The 20,747-nt window shown below is 42.0% G+C and overlaps 1 protein-coding gene across 10 annotated transcripts in view; it reads left to right on the top strand.

The window, feature by feature from the left end:
- Window positions 1-20,747, top strand: part of PTPRE (protein tyrosine phosphatase receptor type E) — a 318,077-nt gene that overhangs the window by 132,272 nt on the left and 165,058 nt on the right. For 8 of the 10 annotated variants that reach the window (XM_033941674.1, XM_033941670.1, XM_033941667.1 and 5 more), the window contains 2 exons: window positions 5,375-5,471; window positions 18,433-18,720. The exons of 1 other annotated variant lie outside the window; for it this stretch is intronic. In XM_033941674.1, coding sequence (XP_033797565.1) covers window positions 18,704-18,720 — 17 coding nt within the window. In that variant the 5' untranslated portion in view covers window positions 5,375-5,471; window positions 18,433-18,703. The remainder of the gene's footprint in view (window positions 1-5,374; window positions 5,472-18,432; window positions 18,721-20,747) is intronic. One more of the 10 variants, XM_033941671.1, reaches the window with a different exon arrangement.

Genomic DNA, 20,747 nt, shown 5'->3' with positions numbered 1-20,747 from the left:
AAAACCCTAGCCTCCATTTCCAGCGCCTACCTTTCGAGTAGCCATGATTCTGCAAACGGTGCCGTTTGCATGATTGATACACAGTTGGTAGCCATTTTTTAGGCGGCTACTGATAACGGTACAATTTACAGAATCTAGGCCTTAGTGCATATTAATGTCTGTTAGAGAATTGTTTCTCTCCACAATGAATATGCATGAAAGGAATTTACATATAATGGAGGCAGTGTATGCAAATCAAGTTTATGCATATTCATTGTGGATATCCTGAAAACCTGACTGGCAAGGGGGTACTCCAGGACCGAGTTGAGAAACACTGTGTTAGAGCATGTTAAGCTTTGATAAAAGGGCCCCTAAGTTAGAAAGTTTAGAAAATAATATTTAATAATGACCTGAGTTTTGTGAATTTTCCTGTGAATCTGGTAATTTCTGCGAAGAAATGCTTGTCATATTTTCAACAAGTTCTCCAGATTTTTCTCATCTTCCTTGCCAGAGGTCTGTAAAGCATATTACATATCCATTTCTTTCAAGAAACTGACAAGTGAATCTAAGCGGTTTGATATTTTATTGCCAACAGCTAATTTGATTGTGACCGGACTGTTGAAAGCTTCAATTGATGAAACTAATAATAGAGATACCCTTATGGCTATTTTGTAAGAGCATTTGATGAGAATAAGATTTTATGCCTTCTCTCTCTTTTCTTTTAATTTAAACAAAATGATTTTCAAGGTCATAAATTTATGTATTTTCTGGTGTTTCTTCTCTGTTAGTAAAGAGGAACTAATTTCTTATACCAAAGATCAGAGTTTTGGCTTTACAATTAGAATTTTGTAAAATTTCCTGTAAACGTATCTTATGGATCAAGCTAAGATATGTTGGTCTGGATTCTCTAAACGGCACTGATATTGATGGCCATCTAAAAAACAGCCCCCGATTATGTGTCAGTTACACAATTTAGAGAATCGTGCTTCTGGGAAAGACAGGTACCAAAAATGTAGGCAGTGCTGAAGGAGGAGCTGTCCAATCAGGGGACAAGGCAGGCCTGCCAGAATAGGGGGGTCAATGGGAGAGGGGAGAGGAGACAGCAGACAGCCAATCACTCAGACCAGTGTGAAATTTGAGCAAATTGAAGAAAGGAGAATCACTGCCTAGCAACAATAACCTGCACCAATCAGACACCAGGGAGGAGAAGAACCCCCAAGGGAGACTGGGAAGAAGAAGGGACCAGGAAGCAGGGCAATGAGAATCCATGTGGTTGGAGAACGAGGGAGCAGGCAAGCCCTGAGAGAGGAGCAAGCAGCATAGAACAAGAAGGACCAGCCTTCTCTCTTGGGAGAGAAGCAGTCAAGCTGGAAACAAAAGAAGAGCCACCAGCTGGAATGAAGAGAAACTGCAGGCTAATAAAATAAAAAAGGGAGCTGCTATTGGAAGAGGTGAGCCTTTGGAGAAGCTGAAGGGGCAGAGGGCCTGAAGTGAGATGGCCTGTTGGGAAGAGGAGGGGGCTGCAGAAGAGAGAGCTGGCTGCTGAGACACTGCAATACAGGGGAGAGAGCGAGCCCAGCTGGAAGCAGGGAGGAGAGCTGCATGTGAGACCCCTGAAGAGAAAGGAAAAGCCCAGGTGAGCCCCAGGCAGCCGCACCTCTTCTGAGAACTTTGCTTTGAGCCTGCCCTCTGAGGATTTTGCTTAAGTCTGCCTCCCACCTGAAGAACTCTGCTTAAAGCCTGTTATAGAGTCTGCCTCTGGGGTTAGTGCTAGTTAGCCAGTGGTTGTAGTCAATGCAGGAAGGGTGGGAACAAGCAACTGAGAGGGACATAGCAGATATTGCTGTTGGGTGGGCTAGTTAGGACCCCACCCCCCCTTTTCTCTTTATTTTATTTTATTTTTTTTGCATTTAGTTAGCATTCCCTCTCTGCCAAGTCCCCTGTTTATTTTTTTTTAGATCTGGGTTTTCCCTTATTGATTTGTTTATAGTCAGCGTAGTAGGTGCTCTAGAGTTCCTGAGTCGACAAGCTGACTTCAGTGGCCAATAGAGATGCAGATGCCGAGGATCATGGTACCCAACATAAGACAGCTGCAACGTTTACAAAGACCGGTAGCACTGTGTGCGCACACATGTACTGTACTAGGCCACATTCATCCTAACATGACACTTCAGATCTGTGTATTTAAGTTAATGATAATGTGCATTGTAGTATATCTGTCCTAAGGGATACCTGTGGAATGTGAATTGGCTGACAATTGTAGGGGGGCGGGGTGATTGAGAGTAATTGTGGACAGGGGATCATTGTCCTAGTGTGTAGGGGTGACCACCACATGAGAAGGGGAACGTTAACTTATCTGAAGATAGAAACCCCAAATGTGGTCAGTTGAAACACTGGGTTTCAGTAGTCATATGGGTTTAGGGGGAGACGTGTGATATAGTTTGTGTCTTGTAGCATTTAACCTAAGTTTCTATGAACTTTAAATGGTAAATACAACATCCTGTTTACTTTTGTAAGCTTACCAATTGCTGAATGCCATCCAGCCTTACAAATTGGTATCTACCCTGAAGAGCTTACCTAGTGCTCTTCATAAAATTTTGCCCAATAAACTTTTGCTCAATAAGCTTTCTTTTCTTGTTGAATCCCTTGGTTGCATGGAGTTATTTGGGAACCCTGCTAGGTACCGTGACACAATATTTTATTCAGTTGTACATATAATTTGCCTTCAATTTTTCCACCCATCTATTTATCCCAATGACTTTGACCTACTCGAGGGCATAGCCAGCAGCCCATGTTTGGGAAGGCTCTGTGGTGGACTGTGGGAGCCACCCATATGTGCTCTGCCTCTTCCCTGTGTTAAAAGTCTCAACTTTGCTGCCAGGGTTGCCCAAGCCACACTAGCCAAAGAGCTCTGTGGCTGAATCTTTCCTAGTATGAGGCAGTCACTGGCATACTTTCCAGCCATTGGCACCGACACTGCTTGCACATGCTCAATTCAAATTGAGAATGTGCGAGGAGTGTCAACTCTTCAGCTGATGAGGCTTGGGCATCACCACCAGCCATTTAAGGTACTGCAGTTTAGGAGGGGTGTTAATGCCAAAGTTAGGGGGCCCAGGCCCCCCAAGCTTCATCTCCATCCCCATGGCTTCATCACTGGTTCCATTTATCTTGCCTGTCTATATGTCTCAACTCCAGCAGTGGGAACCTAAAGACAGTTCGGGGCGGACTTCTGTTGTCTATTTTCCAGAAATATTAAAGAAAAGACAATTTAACCATGAATACACTGTATAATGAGTGTGACTATTGAGCAGACTGCACTTGCCCCCTTGGATGTTTATTAAGATGTGTTACTGTTGTAGTACTGACATTATGAATATTTAAATGTTTTAATGTATGCCTCTAAGATCTGTTGTCATATCTATCATATTTGTTTGAATGTTCTAAATGTGTGCATATTAAAGTGCTTAATTTGTATTGTGTTGACATAAGTACTGTATATAATAAAATAAAACCTGATTTTTGGGGGCCAAAAAAAGGGGATCTCAATTTATATTCAAGACCCTTCTGAAGGCCACTGACACTGCTATCTTCCACTCTAACCCCTCTCCTGAGGACCATTGCCAATTGCTGTCCTTCCATTCTAGCCTTCTCCCTCACCCCTCCCCAAAGGCCATGGCGCTGCTATTCTCCCTACCGCACCCAAGATGATCAGCACTGCTGTCCACCTCCTAGCCAGCACTGTACTTACCCTACACATGCCAGTGCTGAAGGAGGCTGAAGCCAATGTTCTATGCTGGACCGGTGTGGGGCTCAAGGCCTTCCGGTTCTCACCCTCTCCGAGAATCTGTGGTGAGATGTGTACCTCAGACTTTATATGAAGTTCACTGCAATGCCCACTAGGGTGCCCCACAGTTCTGCTGGAATCTCTGTATGGCTGGTCTACTAAGAATGCTGACCCTTTCTACATCCCAATGGATGTCTTTTTGCATTTTTCTTTTGGACTTTTTTTTTTCCAAAAATTGTTCAAAAAGAGAAAAATTGAGCATAAAAACTTCTAAGAAATGGCCATTTTCGACACAAAAAAATGTTTTCTTGTTTTGGAAAATGGTCACACTACTGGATTTCTCAATGTTTTCCACCCAATGTCCAAACTTGGATTTAGACGTCATTTTGATAAGCCCTCCACATCACTTTATTCTTATTGGGATTCAATTTGCCTATCTCCAAGTTTGCCTCATTCATTATGCTTATATTTAGTCAATTTACTTTTGTTACGTGATTAACTTGGGTGAATTTCTTTATAAAAGCAGTAAATACATCCATCCAGGACTTTGAGAGAAAAAAAAAATTTGTACCCTACCTATCCTGTCACTTTGACCTTTTTAGGCAAGCTGAGAAGAGAACCAATAACATTGCCACTCTGTCGCTATTATATCTAGATTTGTTTTCATGGAAGTTAGTAAAAATTTGATTTATGTCTGAACTCTGGCAAGGAGGCATGACAGATTGATTTGCTGACAAGCCTCAAGTACAGGTGAAGGAAAATTGCTGATTGTACCCTGGCAGATGTGCACTGTGCTATAATGCATGTCAGGTAATCTTTAATACAAGTCAGCTGGGAGGCAACATTGTAACTTGGGAGTTGCTAGGATTGCACATTACCAAGAAACAGTCATCTGATAATTGCAATAATGCTCTTCATTCAAAATGTTGCAAGATCCAGTGAAGGGAAATGACAGTATATGCTTGGATTTAATTAGAATTTAAAAAGACATATTTTGGAGTGTACAAACTATAGTATTTACACACATGAAATTCTGTTAATTTTGTGTACTCAAATAACATTCTGTTTTAAAATGGCAATAGATAGCTGGTCAGATTGTGTCAATGTGTTGTTGTGCCTCTTAATCTGTAAACATTAAACTGACGCGTTTTCCTGCTCCAAAATATAATTTATTCTTCAATACCTCAACTGCTTTTAGGAAGCGATCCCATTCCTTATGTTTCATCCCTCCCTTTCCATTTTTTTTTTTTTTTAATTGAACTATGTATTTTTTCCCCTTCCACTTCTTTTCCCTACCATCACTTTCCAGTATGTCCAGTTAAAGTCTAAATGTTCACAATCCCCCTTCCTTTTCTTTTCAATTATTTTGTATATTGTATTAATTTTATTTTTTTATCTTATTTTAACTTGTAAACCGGCTAGATATTTGCTGATAGTCGGTATAGTAAAAATTTAATAAACTTGAAACTTACAGTACTATGCATTCGTACAAAAAGTAATGTAGGCTAGAAAATGTCCATAACATACACTTTCATAAGTGCAGCAAATCGATTTAAGTGTGGCGATCCCAGGTTGTGCTTTGCTTCATGGGGCTTTTCTATTTTTTTTAAGGTGCTTTGTTGAAAGAAATCTTTGCCACTTCTTTCTGGAAAGAAACTGGTCTTCCCCATTTCTTCAAGAATTGATGGACTGTCTGGTTATAACAGATGTAAGTTTCACAAACAACTAACCTCCTTTCTCAGTGTTATAATTCTCATATATAACAATAACTGCGATCTATTTAACGGCTCTTCAGAGAGAGCCACATCGTTCTTTTCTTCTGTAATACCTTAAATTGCTAGATTTAAGCAGTGAATATAGAGCATGCATGAAGGCATTGCCATTGTTTAAGATCACATTTGGGCCTTTTTGATGATTAAAAGATGGGCTCAGTTAATTCCTTTTTCTAGGAGAAAAAGAAAGCCACAACATACTCCAAGTGCGTCAAAAGACTGTTAGTTTTATAAGATAGGTGTCTCTATGGACTTCTTACATATCATGTTTTAAAATATCCCCAAAATAAATACATAGTTCCCAGGTATCTTCGATGCTTGCCGTACTTCCAGTTGTATAACACACCTATCTTGTTTTTTCTTTTCATGAAGTCCACAAATTTTCCTCTATTTTTGTTTGCTTCTTACAAGATCCTGTCTCTTACTTCCCAATAGCTGTAGAAGATCCTTTGCTGGCAAGATTGATAACTAAGAGAATCTGGTGAAAGTAGGTTTTTGTTGAGCTGCTTATTTGTTTCTCTTCCTTCTTGGTCCAAATGCCTCGCGATCATGACGTTTCAGACACTAATTCACATTCTGCAGCCATGTCACAGAGACAATCCATTGAAATGTGTTTTAATAATTCAAGCAGTTCAGATATGGAAATATCCATAGCCGTGGGCAGACTCTACCGATTAATCCGTTTTAAAAAATGGACCACAGAACATCTAGGTCAATCTCCTTAATTTGATATTGTACTGCTATTTCATCATGTCATATTTCTGCTGAAATCAGAAATGGTATGATTATGTAGTAACAATAACAGAGATCTGAATAAATGTTAGGGGGGCAATTTTGAGAGTACTTATTAGTGCAAGATATATAAATATCTTTGTACCTGAGTGATTTTTAATGAAGCTATTTTGAAATTTTGCTTTAGCATTTATTAGCTATACTTGAGACTTATTTGTGCAGGTGGAGGACTGGGACAAATATTTTTGCATACCTGTGAACATTACATTACATTTTGTGTCTTATAACCTGTAGTTACCAACAAAGTTCAATAAGGATAACAAATAAGAATGACTAGAACAGAATCCAGGAATTACAATATATATCAACAAAGCAATCATTGGTTAAAATTTATTTAAAAAAATGCATTCTCTTATTTGCAATTGTGTACTTGTAATTTTCTTTCCCAATCCCCTTGCAATGCTTCTTTTTAATCCAGACTAAAGTGCATATGTGGTTTTAGCTGCTATGCAGTGTACAAGTTTCATCCTGGCTAGATTCCTTTGGAAATTATCCTCCCCAATTTTTTCTATTCTTTTTCAAACAATATGCTTGAATATTTTTGACTTTCACATATCCTAAGAGGGTTGAAATCTCTCCATTTCGGATTAGGGCCAGGTCCTGATTGCTGTAGATAATATTGGTACCAAGCCTAACACCTCCTCATCATAGATGATGAGGGAGGGGTGATTATTTCCAGTCAATGGCCCCTGTCATGTACAGTACTTCCCTCCCATAAGGCTGGTTCCACACAGGAAGTGAGCCCCTGCCTTTTCCTTACCTGTATACTGTCACTAGTATCGGGCTGATAATCTGGCACACTCAGATGAGTTCACTGAATACCTCTACTCTGATTGGTTCTTGTAGTATGTATCTCTATTGATTAGCTTCCTTTGCCCTATATCTCTGTCCTGGAGGGCCACCAGGCCAATTGGGTTTTCTGGATAGCCCTATTGAATATGCATGGAGTAGATTTGCATGTCTGTCACTTGCACTATATGCTTATCTCTTTCATGCATATTCAGTAGGGCTAGCCTGAAAACCCAGGACAGGGTTGGGGACCACTGCCCTATATAAACCTAGAATCACACCACTCACTCTGTCCTCAAATAGGTCTACTGTCTCCGAGTGCTTTGTCATTTGCTGCTTCTTGGTATTTGATTCCTGCTAGTTGCCTAGTAACAAATTTGCTCTGCCTGCTCAAACTGTACCCTGATCCTGGACTTCACCGCCATCTATTGATTTGAATTTGGTTTCACACCCCATATTTATCCTTCTTGGTCCTTCCATTGAATGTCCATTGTGTACACCACACTGCTGGGAGCACCTTGGGCATACACCTGAAGTTCTTGCAGCCTGTCGAGTACCAAAGGGCTTAGCTTGGAGGGAAAGTGGGCCTTTTATAGGTGAAGAAACATGTCCACAGTGCCTGGTGTTCTCAATAGTAGAACTGGCCATGATGTTATCTAAGCACCATCGTGAAACTAGGAGAACCCTGCTCCTGCAAATTCCTCCTGAGTGATCTGCTACTCATTCCCCACCCTTATATGACATTTGTATAGATTTGTTTACTAGGTCAGATCATGCCCTTTCTTTGGGATCAATCTTTTAGGTGCCTTAATGAAGGCCGCCTTAAAGATCAGAAGATTACAAAAGATGTTCAAAGGGAAATATCAAATTTACAATTTAATGACAGTGGTTCAGTTAGGGAACACATTTTGGGAGGACTTAAGGTTCTTATTAGGGGCATGTTGATCAAATGTACAGCACATAGGAAGGAGAAATTACTAAAAGAGGCTATTTCATGCTAAAGGTTAGCTCTTCAGAACAAGGAATATCAACAAACTGAAATAACATGCTTAGAGTAGAGCCAGAAAAAAATTAAGGCTGAGCTTCAGCAATTACAATTAGATGCTATTGAATTCCATCTAAGACAGGTACAACTGCTTCTATGAAAAGGGCAATAAATCAAGCAGACTAATGACTGATAAAATAAGGAATAAGGAAGAAACAAATTAGAGGTGATAAAGGAGATTTGCTCACCAGGGAGGAACAAATACAAAATAGATTTAGGGATTTTTACAAATTGCTATATACTAAAGATCCTACAATTCAAAAAGCTAAAATCTAGTCCCTTGATATTCAACTAACAGTGGTCAGTGGTTAAAAACCCCCCAAAAACCCACTTAGGGCTAGATTCACTAACAATAGCGACTCAATCACTGTTGGCCTATTCTCTGGCCAATTTCCAACAGCAATTGATTCTCTATTAAGTTTGCATGCGCAGAGCCCTAACAGTAGTGCCAGGGGAAGCAGCCTCCTGTCAGGGCTTCTGCTAGGGGTTTTTTTTTTCATTTTTATGGCACAGATATTTTGCATGTATTGCACATGAAAAATATTTGTCCCATAAAAAAAAAATTAAAACATCCCCACTGCCGGCCCTTTCCCCAATGACCCCCAACAAACATGCAACCCACAAATGGCAGGAGGGATGCCCACTCCCTCCTGCCACCATACGCTCCCACCTGCACTGAACTTAAATATGGCAGGAGGGATGCCCATTCCCTCCTGCCACCAGACGCTCCCCCCGCCGAACTTAAATATGGCAGGAGGGGTGCCTACTCCCTCCTGCCATCACCCCCCCACCCGTACCTTTAAGTCAGGAGCAGGAGGAGTGCTCAGTCAGTCCCTCCTGCTCCGCCGACCGCTGTCTGCAATGTGGGTCTTAGGCCCCACCCCAGTGCATCATCTGATACCTTGGGAGGGGCCTAAGACCCTGATTGGCTCAGGTGCCTCAAGTCCCTCCCCTTGGTTGGGGTCTTGTGTACTTGTATGCCTATTTATAGTTGGCTAGAGGGCATCTGATAGAAACATATTATACAAAGGCTACTTCTCTTTATCGAATGCTAGTAGAATCAGGTATATAGGTGTGTATGCAGTTTGGCGTGAGCACTTACACCAAATTGCTGGACATCTGTGCATAAATTACAGTGTTCTAGAAGTTATACATAAGTGGGAATCCATTTTCTGCTTAGACTCTACCCATGTCTGTGCTTACCTGATCAATACAGAAACAGGGAAAGAATCAAACTCCACGCAGTTCACAATAGAAGAAACATAGTGGACATGGCCATGAAACTGAGTGAAGGAGGAACCTGGTGCTCTGATGCACTGTCCATTATTGAATAAAACACATATAAGTTTCTAATTAATCAGACATTGGGACTCAGTATAGGCTGTGTTTTGGCACTGCTGCCCGTATCAGAAGTCCAGTGGATCTAAGAGAGATTCATATGAAACCACAATCAGTTTTTATTGACATGCCAGTAATGTCAAAATGCAAAAGTCAGTGTAGAGTAACATTTTTCCTAGAGGCCAACCGAATTTCGTTTCAGTTATGGCCTAAAATTCCTTTCTGCCTGGTTTTGGTTTCTGCCAAAAGGCTATTTCTATGGTTTTGATTTCGGCCAAAACTGACTGTGTTTCCATTGGAAGCCAAAAATTCATGCTTTATCCTGTTTATCTCCTTTCCTCCTCCTTCACTCCAAATAGGAGTTGCCTCTTCCCTCTGCCTATCTATAGGTGTGCCCTTCAAGCCTATTTTACAGTCCCTGGTGGTATAGGGATATAGTCAGGACAGGAATAATCCTCTGTCACTTCTACTCATGCTGACTCTGCTCTCAATATAGCTGCCATTACCTCTAGTGGCAATCTTGCAAGATGGCCACAAGAAGTCACAGCAGCTGTTTTGAGAATAGAGCTAACATGGGTAAGAGCAACTAGGATCACTCCTGCCAAGACTATATCATTAGACAAAAAAGGGTTTGTAAGATGGTCTGGGAGGGGGAGACTACTCTTTGCATTATTTTTGTATGTGTATGCAAGTAATGCAGTTATGTTTTTGCATGGTAGTTTATATATATAAGAAATAAAATAAAAATAAATAAATAAAAATATATTAAATGCTCTAAATAAATGTTTTTGATATAAACGTTTAGCAGGAAAATTAAGTCTATAAATTTGGGATGATAAGCTTCTTAGGAATCAGCCTTTCTGTTGAGGTATGACATCAGTTTTGAAACAGCAATTAAATGTGGCCCCCAAACAGGAAAGTAAGACCACACTCGGTGGAGGACCTGAGAAACCCTCAACCAGGAAAGAAGGGTATTCTTGAATCCAGCACCAAGTGAGACACTAAGATTTAGAGCAGGAAGTTTTCAACTGTGGTTAAAAGTTAAGAGTACAAGGAAAACCAGAAAACAAATAAATGTGGCCAACATAGTCTCTAAACCAGAATACCTGAAATAGTTTCCAATGCTGTGTTGGTCTTGTACTAATTAAAAGGGGAAGGATGTCCTGAAAACATTGGAGAGACCAAGGAGTGCCCAGCCATATACCATCATATACAGTATCTAAAATAATAAAACGCTAGCCGCGCATGCGCACTCAACTGCGTGCTTCTGAAATCCCTGTTCCGTGAGATGTAGGTCCGCGGCTTTGCAGGAGTGCACATGCGCGAGTCCCCAGCCTTACTTAACTTTCCAGCACCTACCACTCGCCGCTAGCGCTGGACTTCCTGCTCTCCGTGTCAGCTCCTCTCACCCTACCTCGGACTTAAACTGCTGTTGTGAGACATGTCAGGTGGGGATCGAGAGAGGAGCCGCGGCACCTTTTCAAACCCTCCCCAGCACTGCCGCCATCGTCGCTAAGTTTTTAAAGTCCGGAAAAGCCGTCGGCCGTGAAGTATGCAGGTGGCGTACTTCACGGCCGATGGCTTTTCAAACCGCCCCCCCCCCCACCACCACCGCCGCCATCGTTGGTAAGTTGTTTTTTTGGGGTTTTTTTAAACATGGTAGTCCAGCGGTATCCCTACCTCGCTCTCGCGGCTGCCAACGCTGGAGGGAGCTTTGTTGTTAAGGCCTGGCTTCTTTGGGCAGCAGCAGCATTTAAAATTCGCTGCTGTTGCCGACTTCAGGCCTTACTCTCTGGCGGGTCCTGCCTACTTCCTATTTTCATGAAGACAGGACCTGCCACAGAGGAAGACCTGAAGCCTGGCAACAGCAATGAATTATGAATGCTGCTGCTGCCCGATGAAGTTCAAGGAGGAAAGGGAGCAGAGGGGGAGAGAATGGCTTAGAGGGAAGAAGACATGGCAGGGCATGCAGGGAAGGAGGAAGGTATGCCACACCAAATGAAAAGGAAGGGGGAAGGGGGAAAGGAAGGAGGAGATGCCATATGGAACAGAGAGAGACAGAAGGCAGACACTGGATGGAAAGAGAAGAGAGGGCAGTGAATGGAAGGGGAAAAACAAGAGGGTGAACAGTAGATAAAAGGGGTGAGAGAGGGAGACAGACACTGGAAGTGTGGGGGAGAGGAGGGACAGCTGCTGAATGGAAGTCTGAGGGACAAGGGGAGCAGACGTTGGAAAGAAGTGGGGAGAGAGAGAAAGACAGATAGTGGGAGGGAGGGAGACAGAAAGGAAAGAAAAAAGAGACAGGGGCAGGGAGAGAGACAGAAAGAAAGAAAGACAGCGGCAGAGAGAGAGACAGAAATAAAGAAAGACAGACAAACATATATTCTAGCACCCGTTAATGTAACGGGCTTAAAGACTAGTAGTAAGAATAAGTTTCTTACATGGCACCAAGAGGTAGCTAATATAACCGGGCAATCTCAACAGATCTGGATTCCAGGCCCCAGGACTCCTCCAAGTATGACTTTCCAAGCTCTGTCAAATAATTAAGTCACTGTCTACTGATAGCACCACAGAATTGTTTATTATACTAGCAGTGGGAGAGACAGACTCACAAAGCAAACGCTCTGTTTTACAAGGCTTTGTGATGTATCTTTTATAGAGTTACAATACCAATTTTACTAAGCACTACCCCAGATAGAAACATAGAAACATAGAAGATGACGGCAGAAAAGGGCTATAGCCCATCAAGTCTGCCCACCCTACTGACCCATCCTCTTAAGTCTATACCTAGCCACCGATATTCCAGTTCGACCCTCGTAGGGATCCCACATAGGTATCCCATTTATTCTTAAAGTCCAGCACGCTGCTGGCCTCGATCACCTGCGCTGGAAGCTCATTCCAACGGTCAACCACTCTTTCTGTGAAGAAATACTTCCTGATGTCGCTATGAAATTTCCCGCCTCTGAGTTTGAGCGCATGCCCTCTAGTGGCAGAGGGTCCCCTGAGATAGAAGATATCATCTTCCACCTCGATACGTCCCGTGATGTATTTAAATGTCTCAATCATGTCTCCTCTCTCCCTACGTTCTTCTAGAGTGTAGAGCTGTAGTTTGTTTAGTCTCTCCTCGTACGAGAGACCCTTTAGCCCCGAGATCCTCCTGGTGGCCATCCGTGAACCGATTCGATTCTAAGCACATCTTTACGGTAATGTGGCCTCCAGAATTGTACACAGTATTCCAGATGAGGTCTCACCATGGCTCTGTACAATGGCATTATGACTTCAGGCTTCTTGCTGACAAAGCTTCTACTGATACATCCCATCATCTGCCTTGCTTTAGATGAAGCCTTCTCCACTTGATTGGCAGTTTTCATGTCTGCACTGATGATTACTCCTAGGTCTCGTTCCGCCGAAGTACAAGTTAAAGTTTCTCCATTCAAGGTGTAATTTCTGCATGGATTACCGCTACCGAGGTGCATAACCTTACATTTCCCAGCGTTAAAGCCCAACTGCCAGGTCGAGGACCATCTTTCCAATGTAAGCAGGTCCTGTGCCATACTATCCTGTATAGTACATTCCCCTTACTATATTTGCATAGTTTAGCGTCGTCGGCGAATAATGTTATTTTACCATGAAGCCCCTGAGTCAGATCCCCTATAAATATGTTGAAAAGGAGTGGGCCCAGGACTGAACCCTGCGGTACTCCGCTGGTCACCTCCATATATGGTTTTCTCATGCATACATATTAATATTATAATTAATTACCTCATATAATGATACATTCCAAGCATGCACAGTTAGTAGAAATCAGAAGGAACAGGTCAAAACTTGACCTGTCACATCTTTTAACACTTTTGCAGATGTTCCTGGTACCAGGCATTTGTGGTATCGCTGCTATTATAACTCGCTGTAACTCCTGTATACCCTTTCATACACTGGTACTTTTCTCATTAAGCACTGCACAAAGAACAGCATACATTAGTAATCGCTTTCATTCCCACCCCCCTTCTGTACATTAGTAATATCCTTCAGTGAGATCATTTCCTTCAGTTGTCACTCCAAATGTGGCACAAAGTCATCCATTGTAATATCACTGTGGCTTTTAGTTTCAGTTTTCATTAGCTGAGGTCAATGTGAACAGATGCTTTTTTTGCTTGGAGGTAAAATATGATCTTTCATTATTTAAATTATATCTATTCTGGCTTGGATACTATGTGGGTAATTTTAAAGAATATCCAGGCTCTGTTGGGTATGATGAAGATGCAGCATTTTAATCAAACTGTGGCTTGCAGAAGCTAGATTCAATGAGAGAAGAACATGCAGTGATTGTTTTCAAGTACAAGTACAGCACAGCATATAGTGTTAGTAGGGAAATGTTATTACAATGAAATGAAGTTTATATATTAGAAAATAATTTGAGAAATGTATTACTCTTGATTGTAATTTTCAGAGCATACAGTCCTCATATATAGTGACATCAATGTGCTTTTTTTTGTGGATTGTTCATTAAACTAGTGTAATGTCCGCAGTGTAGGCTATTGTCTAAACTCCTTTACTGTATTTTATGTTATGTTAATCAGGTTTTCTATTCTGCTTTTACCAATTCAGTTCAAGGCTGGATTACATTACAAGAAGAACATAAGAATTGCCATACTGGGCAGACCGAAGGTCCACCAAGCCCAGTATCCTGTTTCCAACAATGGCCAACCCAGGTCCCAAGTGTCTAGCTAGATCCCAAGTAGCAAAACAAATTCATAGGAATAAGCAGTGGATTTCCCCAAAGCCATCTCATTAATGGCCTATGGATGTCTCTTTTAGGAAATTATCCAAGCCTTTTTTAAAGCCTGCCAAGCTAACTGATTTCACCACATTCTTCAGCAACGAATTCCAGAGTTTAATTACACGTTGTGTGAAGAAATATTTTCTCCGATTTGTTTTAAATCTACTATTTAGTAGTTTTATCACATACCCCCTAGTCCTAGTATTTTTGGAAAGAGTGAACAAGCATTTCACATCTATCTTTTCCACTCCACTCAGTATTTTATAGACCTCTATCATATCACCCCTGAGCCATCTGAAGAACCCTAATCGCTTTAGCCTTTCCTCATAGGGAAGGCATCCAAAACCTTTTATCGTTTTTGTCGCCCTTCTCTGTACCTTTTTTTAATTCTGCTACGAGTCATTTTTGAGATACAGCAACCAGAACTGCACCAGTATTCAAGTTGTGGCCGTATCATAGAGTGATACAAGGACATTATAACATTTTCATCTTTGTTTTCCATTCCTTTTCTGATAATTCCCAACATTCTAACATGCCCTGATGATACATTTACCAAATCAATATCGGGGTAGCTGAAATCACCCATTATTAATGTTTGTTAACCTCCCTAATTTCTGATAACATTTTGGCATCTGTACATTTATCCAGATCAGGCAGATGATAGTACACTCTTATCACTATCATTTTCCCCCTTACACACAGAATTTCTACTCATAGTGTTTCTGCTCCTGTAGAATTTTCAGTCCATTTGATTCAAGGCCCACCTTAACATATAAAAAATTTCCAAATTTATTTAAAATTTTTTCTCCCACCCTAGGGAAAACCTTCAGGGTAGCTTACAATTTAAAACATATTAAAACAACAGTACATTGAGCAAAAGAATCACAACATTACTTACAATTAAGATACAGGGGAAGAAATACAAAAATATAGCAAAAAGAAAGATCCACCTATCACTACGATATAACTTGTACCCCGGTATGACAGTGTCCAATTAGTTATCTTCCTTCCACCAGGTTTCAGAGATGGAGAAATTGGAGAAACTGGGTCTCTTTTCCCTGGAGAAGAGGAGACTTAGAGGGGATATGATAGAGACTTATAAGATCATGAAGGGCATAGAGAGAGTAGAGAAGGACAGATTCTTCAAACTTTCGAAAAATAAAAGAACAAGAGGACACTTGGAAAAGTTGAAAGGGGACAGATTTAAAACGAATGCTAGGAAGTTCTTCTTTACCCAACGAGTGGTGGACACCTGGAATGCGCTTCCAGAGGGAGTAATAGGGCAGGGTACAGTACAGGGGTTTAAGAAAGGATTGGACAATTTCCTGCTGGAAAAGGGGATAGAGGGGTATAAATAGAGGATTACTGCACAGGTCCTGGACCTGTTGGGCCGCCGCGTGAGCGGACTGCTGGGCATGATGGACCTCAGGTCTGACCCAGCAGAGGCATTGCTTATGTTCTTATGTTCTTATGTCTATTCACAAAAGTGGTCGCAGAGATGAAGTGGGAAACTACAGGCTGGTAAGCTTCACTTCATTTATTGGAAAAATAATGGAAGTGTTGCTGAAAGAAAGGATAGTGAAATTCCTAGAATCTAATGGGGTTACAAGATTTGAGGCAACATGGTTTTACTAAAGATAAATCGTGCCAAATGAATCTGATTAAATTGTTTGGCTGGGTGACCAGAGAATTAGATCAAGGATGTGCGCTAGATGTAATTTACTTAGATTTCAGCAAAACCTTTGACATGGTTCCTCATAGGAGGCTCTTGAACAAACTTGATGGGCTGAAGTTAGGACCTAAAGTGGTGAACTGGATTAGAAACTGGTTGATGGACAGATGCCAGAGAGTGGTGGTTAATGGAATTTGCTCAGAGTGAGGAAAGGTGAATAGTAGGGTCCCTCAAAGATCGGTGCTGGAACCAATCCTGTTCAATATGTTTGTGAGCAACATTGCCGAAGGGTTAGAAGGAAAGGTTTGCCTTTTTGCAGATGATACCAAGATTTGTAACAGAGTAGATGCTAGGGAGGGAGTGGAAAACATGAAAAAGGATCTACAAAAGTTAGAGGAATGGTCTAATTAATCTGGCAACTAAAATTCAATGCAAAGAAGTACAGAGCAATTAATTTGGGGATTAGAAATCGGAAGGAGCTGTATGTGCTGGGAGATGAGAGACTGATATGTACAGATGGGGAGAGGGACCCTGGAGTGATAGTGTCCGAAGATCTAAAGGCAAAGAAACAGTGTAACAAGGCGGTGGCTGTTGCCAGAAGGATGCTAGGCTGTATAGAGAGAGTCATAACCAGTAGAAGAAAGAAGATGTTGATGCCCCTATACAGGTCATTGGTGAGGCCCCATTTGGAGTATTGTGTTCAATTTTGGAGACTGTCTCTGGCAAAGTACATAAGAAGAAAGGCTACGAAAATGGTAGGAAATTTACACCAAAAGACTTAGAGGAGGCTGGAAGCCCTGACTATGTATACCCTAGACTAGAGGAAAGGAGGAACAGGGAAGATATGATTCAGCCGTTCAAATACTTGAAAGGTATCAATGTAGAACAAAATCTTATCCAGAGAAAGGAAAATGGTAAAACCAGAGGGCATAATTTGAGGTTGAGGGGTGGAAATATAAGTGCGTCTTATGAAGTGAAGATACAAATTTGTTAAGCCCGCTGCCACGGCCGCATCTTTTACCCCCCCCCCCCCCCACTTCTGCATATTTTTACCCCCCCCCACCGCATATTTTTACGCCACCACTGCAACTTTAAAACCCACCCACCTGCTGCCATCGTACCTGGTGGTACAGTGTATTTCCTGGCCAGCGGCGCACAGGCCAGAAGCGCAGAGAACTTGTTCCTGATCTCTGCGCTTCTGGCCTGTGCGCCCACGCCAATCTCCGAATGGCCACAGTCAGCTCTCGCGGGACTTGTGAGAACTGACTTCAGCCATTCGGAGATTGGCGTGGGCCCAAGCGGGAGCGCAGAGAACTTGTTCCTGATCTCTGTGCTTCTGACCTGTGCGCTACTGGCTAGGAAATAGAGACAGCCATCTAAAGAGGGAGGAATTTAAAAAGGTACTGAGGGGGGTATGATTAAAGGTACTTGGGGGGAGGAATTAAAAAAGGTACTGGGGAGTACGTGGGGGATGATTTAAGGTTCTGGGGGGCACGTGGTTGTATGGGGGATGATTTAAGGTACTGAGGGGTACGTGGGGGTATAGGGGGATGATTTAAGGTACTGGGGAGTACGTGGGGGTATAGGGGATGATTTAAGGTTCTGGGGGGCATGTGGGGGGTATGGGGGATGATTTAATAATAACTTTATTTTTATTTAATAACTTTATTTTTCTATACCGCCATAGTCAGGGGTACTAGGAGGGCACACGGGGGTATGGGGGAATGATTTAAGATACTGGGGGGGAGGCGTTAATGGGGCCTGCCTGTCTGTCACTAGGCCTGCCTGCCTGCTCTGTGCCCTGTTCCGGCCTACCACTAGACCACCAGAGGGGGGACAGGGTACAGCACCTGGTAGGGAGGGGGAACAGGGTGCAGAGCCTAGCAGAGAGAATTTGGTTCAGAATGGGTTTTTTTTCTTGTTTTCCTCCTCTAAATCTATAATAATAAGCAAAACCTATCACTAGGACGTGTCACTAGGATATCACCATATTATGTGAGTTGTAGACCTCAAACACCCAGGCACCAATTTCTATCATATGTCTTTACTGGGGTAATTAATTTTCTTATCAGCTCATACAAAACTCACAAATTGAAACTGCTCATATGTCACAAACTGAAACTGCTCATGTGTCATTAATAAATGAAAAACCTTCATTCAAGAACTCTCATTTAAATAAACACACTTAATTTGAGTCCCAGCAGAAGCACTACCATTTCACTTCCTTGAGCTTCTTCAGGGGTAAGTGCTTTTTTGAAAAATATTTTTTTTTGTAAACCTTCGTTATCAGTTTCTCGCAAATTTTAGCATTTTTCAAATAAACCTTTCAAAGGTATCACAAAACATAAACATTAATAAAAACAAACTATGGCAATATTAATACATGTATTCAAAAGACAAAAATATTTTCATTCATTTACCACATGTTGAATTGCTGTTATTTTAGCTCCATCTGACGTCTCTCCTCTCTCTTTCAATTTAAAGATGGTGGCAACTATTTAAGAAAACACCATCATGATCAGCTCAATCAATGTGATCGTCACATCATATATGGAGATGTTGAACATGGGTGAAGGATAAAGACAAGGAGACATAGGGGAGATTCTGGAAAGGATACAGGATTGATAGGGGGGACCTTGAAGGAAGATGTGTGGTGGATGTGGAGAGAGAAGAAATATCAGTGCCCTGGAGACTGAGATTTAGGCAAAAAAAAAAACCCCACAAAAAAAACACACAGAGGAAATGGAAAAATAAAATGCTCAGACAACAAAGGTAAAGAAGAGTATTTTTTGTAGAATCTAGTAACTGGACTATGTCAGCTTTGGGAAATGTGCTTCTCCGATACTTTGCATTTCAGTTTTTGTTTCTCTAGTTTTGCTGTACATGCAAAGTCTGACTTCGTGAGCATTTTAGTTCTGTTTTTTTGGCTTCATATCCCTATTGATCTGTGGTTTCTTGTTTCATATTTGTTAAGACTGTATTTGTGCTTGTGACCAAGGTTTAGTATTCTGCTAGCATGTAGTTTGTTTAGAGATCTATAGTACAGTACTTCCCCCGAAATTTGTGGGGGTTCCAGGAGCACCTGCGAATTTTGAAAAAACACGAATATTGGACGCGGTTTAGGAGTGGATCGGAGGCGGGAGAGGGCTGCAGGGGCGGTGGCGGGTGCCTATGTAAGTCATTCGCGGCATTGAAAAATATGCAAGGTCTGCTGAGCTAAATGATTCTTCTGAGAAGCTGGGGAATCTCCGGAATCAAATGGTTAGTGAACTTGTAACTTTATCTGCAGAGTGCTGACAGGAACAGCTATCCTGTTATACTCACCTGGATGGGGGGAACTTTTGTTTGTCACTGATCCTTGGAGCTTGTGAATTAGGAGCGGCGGCAGGTGCCTATATAAGTCATTTGTGGTATTTTCTGACCACCTCTTCTAGGAACTAAAGTCATGCTACACCAATCAGGAGCTGCTTTGACACGCTATCTGGCACGTCAAAGCAGCTCCTGATTGGTGTAGCCTGACTTTAGTTCCCAGAAGAGGCGGTCAGAAAATACTACAAATGACTAAGTCTACAAATCATGGACAGCGAATTTGCAGGGGAGTATTGTAGTCCCATTTGTACTAGGTGGTATATTAGTGTTTTAGGGCCCGGTGTAATATTTACAGTCCTGTGGTTTCACAGATAACATTGTTTTTTGAGTCTTTGGAGTTAGTGCTGTTCTGTTTTTCCAGTATTGCATTTAGACTTCTTGGCGCTCCTGTTTCTGTTTAGTAGTTTCTTGTTCTATATTTGAGGCTTTCTCTGTATTCTGCAGGAGTGATAGAAGTGAGATGTTTTGCTAGTGTTTAGTTTCTGTGTAGCAATCTGTAGCGGTCTGATTTGTTCTACTTTTCCAGAAAGAAGAATATTGGTATTCTAGAGTAGTGTTTCTCAACCTTTTCAAGCCAAGTACCCCTAAGCCTAACAAATACCAACCGAGTACCCCCATACAAGCTCTGCCCACCCCAGACCCACCCAAACTCTGCCCCAGACCCGCCCAAACTCTACCCCAGACTCTACCACAATAATAATAATGCTAATTGTAATGCAATTTCTTCCATCCATTTTTCATATATACACAATATAATCTTATTAATACATAATGGTAACAACAAAATTAAAAAAACACAAAGCACACCGTACGCAAAGAAAATGTAGCCGTGGAAAAGGGAGGCTGTGGAAAATCATCAACAGTGGAACTGCCAAGATACACCTACAGTGAGTGAGGACCACCTGGAAGGCAACCACAAGGAAGGAATAGGTGACACAGTAGCGAGACCTGGAAACAGCAGAGAGAACCCACAGAAAGACGAGTCCAGTGCAGGCCAACACAAGGATGAGGGAAGATGGAAGTGCACAGAGGACACGGACCTACGGCTGGAGAGATCGACATACACCGGGGACACAGACCTGCAGCTAGAGAGACAGAAGATAGAGAGGAAAGCAATCATCCTGGGGGACTCCATCATCAGACGAGTTGACAGCCATATAGCGGATGGAAGAAAGAATCGGCTGGTGACCTGCCTACCAGGAGCCAAGGTAGAAGATATAGTGAGCTGCATCGACAGGATCATCGACAGCGCGGAAGGGGAACATAAGAACATAAGAACATAAGCAGTGCCTCCGCCGGGTCAGACCATAGGTCCATCCTGCCCGGCAGTCCGCTCCCGCGGCGGCCCAAACAGGTCACGACCTGTCTGAATCACCAGAAGGGGCTCCCCTGCCACCTTGGCTTCCCATTGAAGTCCCATCTTCCCATCG

The sequence above is a fragment of the Geotrypetes seraphini genome, chromosome 4, assembly GCF_902459505.1.
Source record: "Geotrypetes seraphini chromosome 4, aGeoSer1.1, whole genome shotgun sequence".
NCBI classification, from domain to species: Eukaryota; Metazoa; Chordata; class Amphibia; order Gymnophiona; family Dermophiidae; genus Geotrypetes; species Geotrypetes seraphini.
The sequence above is the reverse complement of the archived record's forward strand: the minus strand, read 5'-3'. Positions and strand labels throughout refer to the sequence as shown.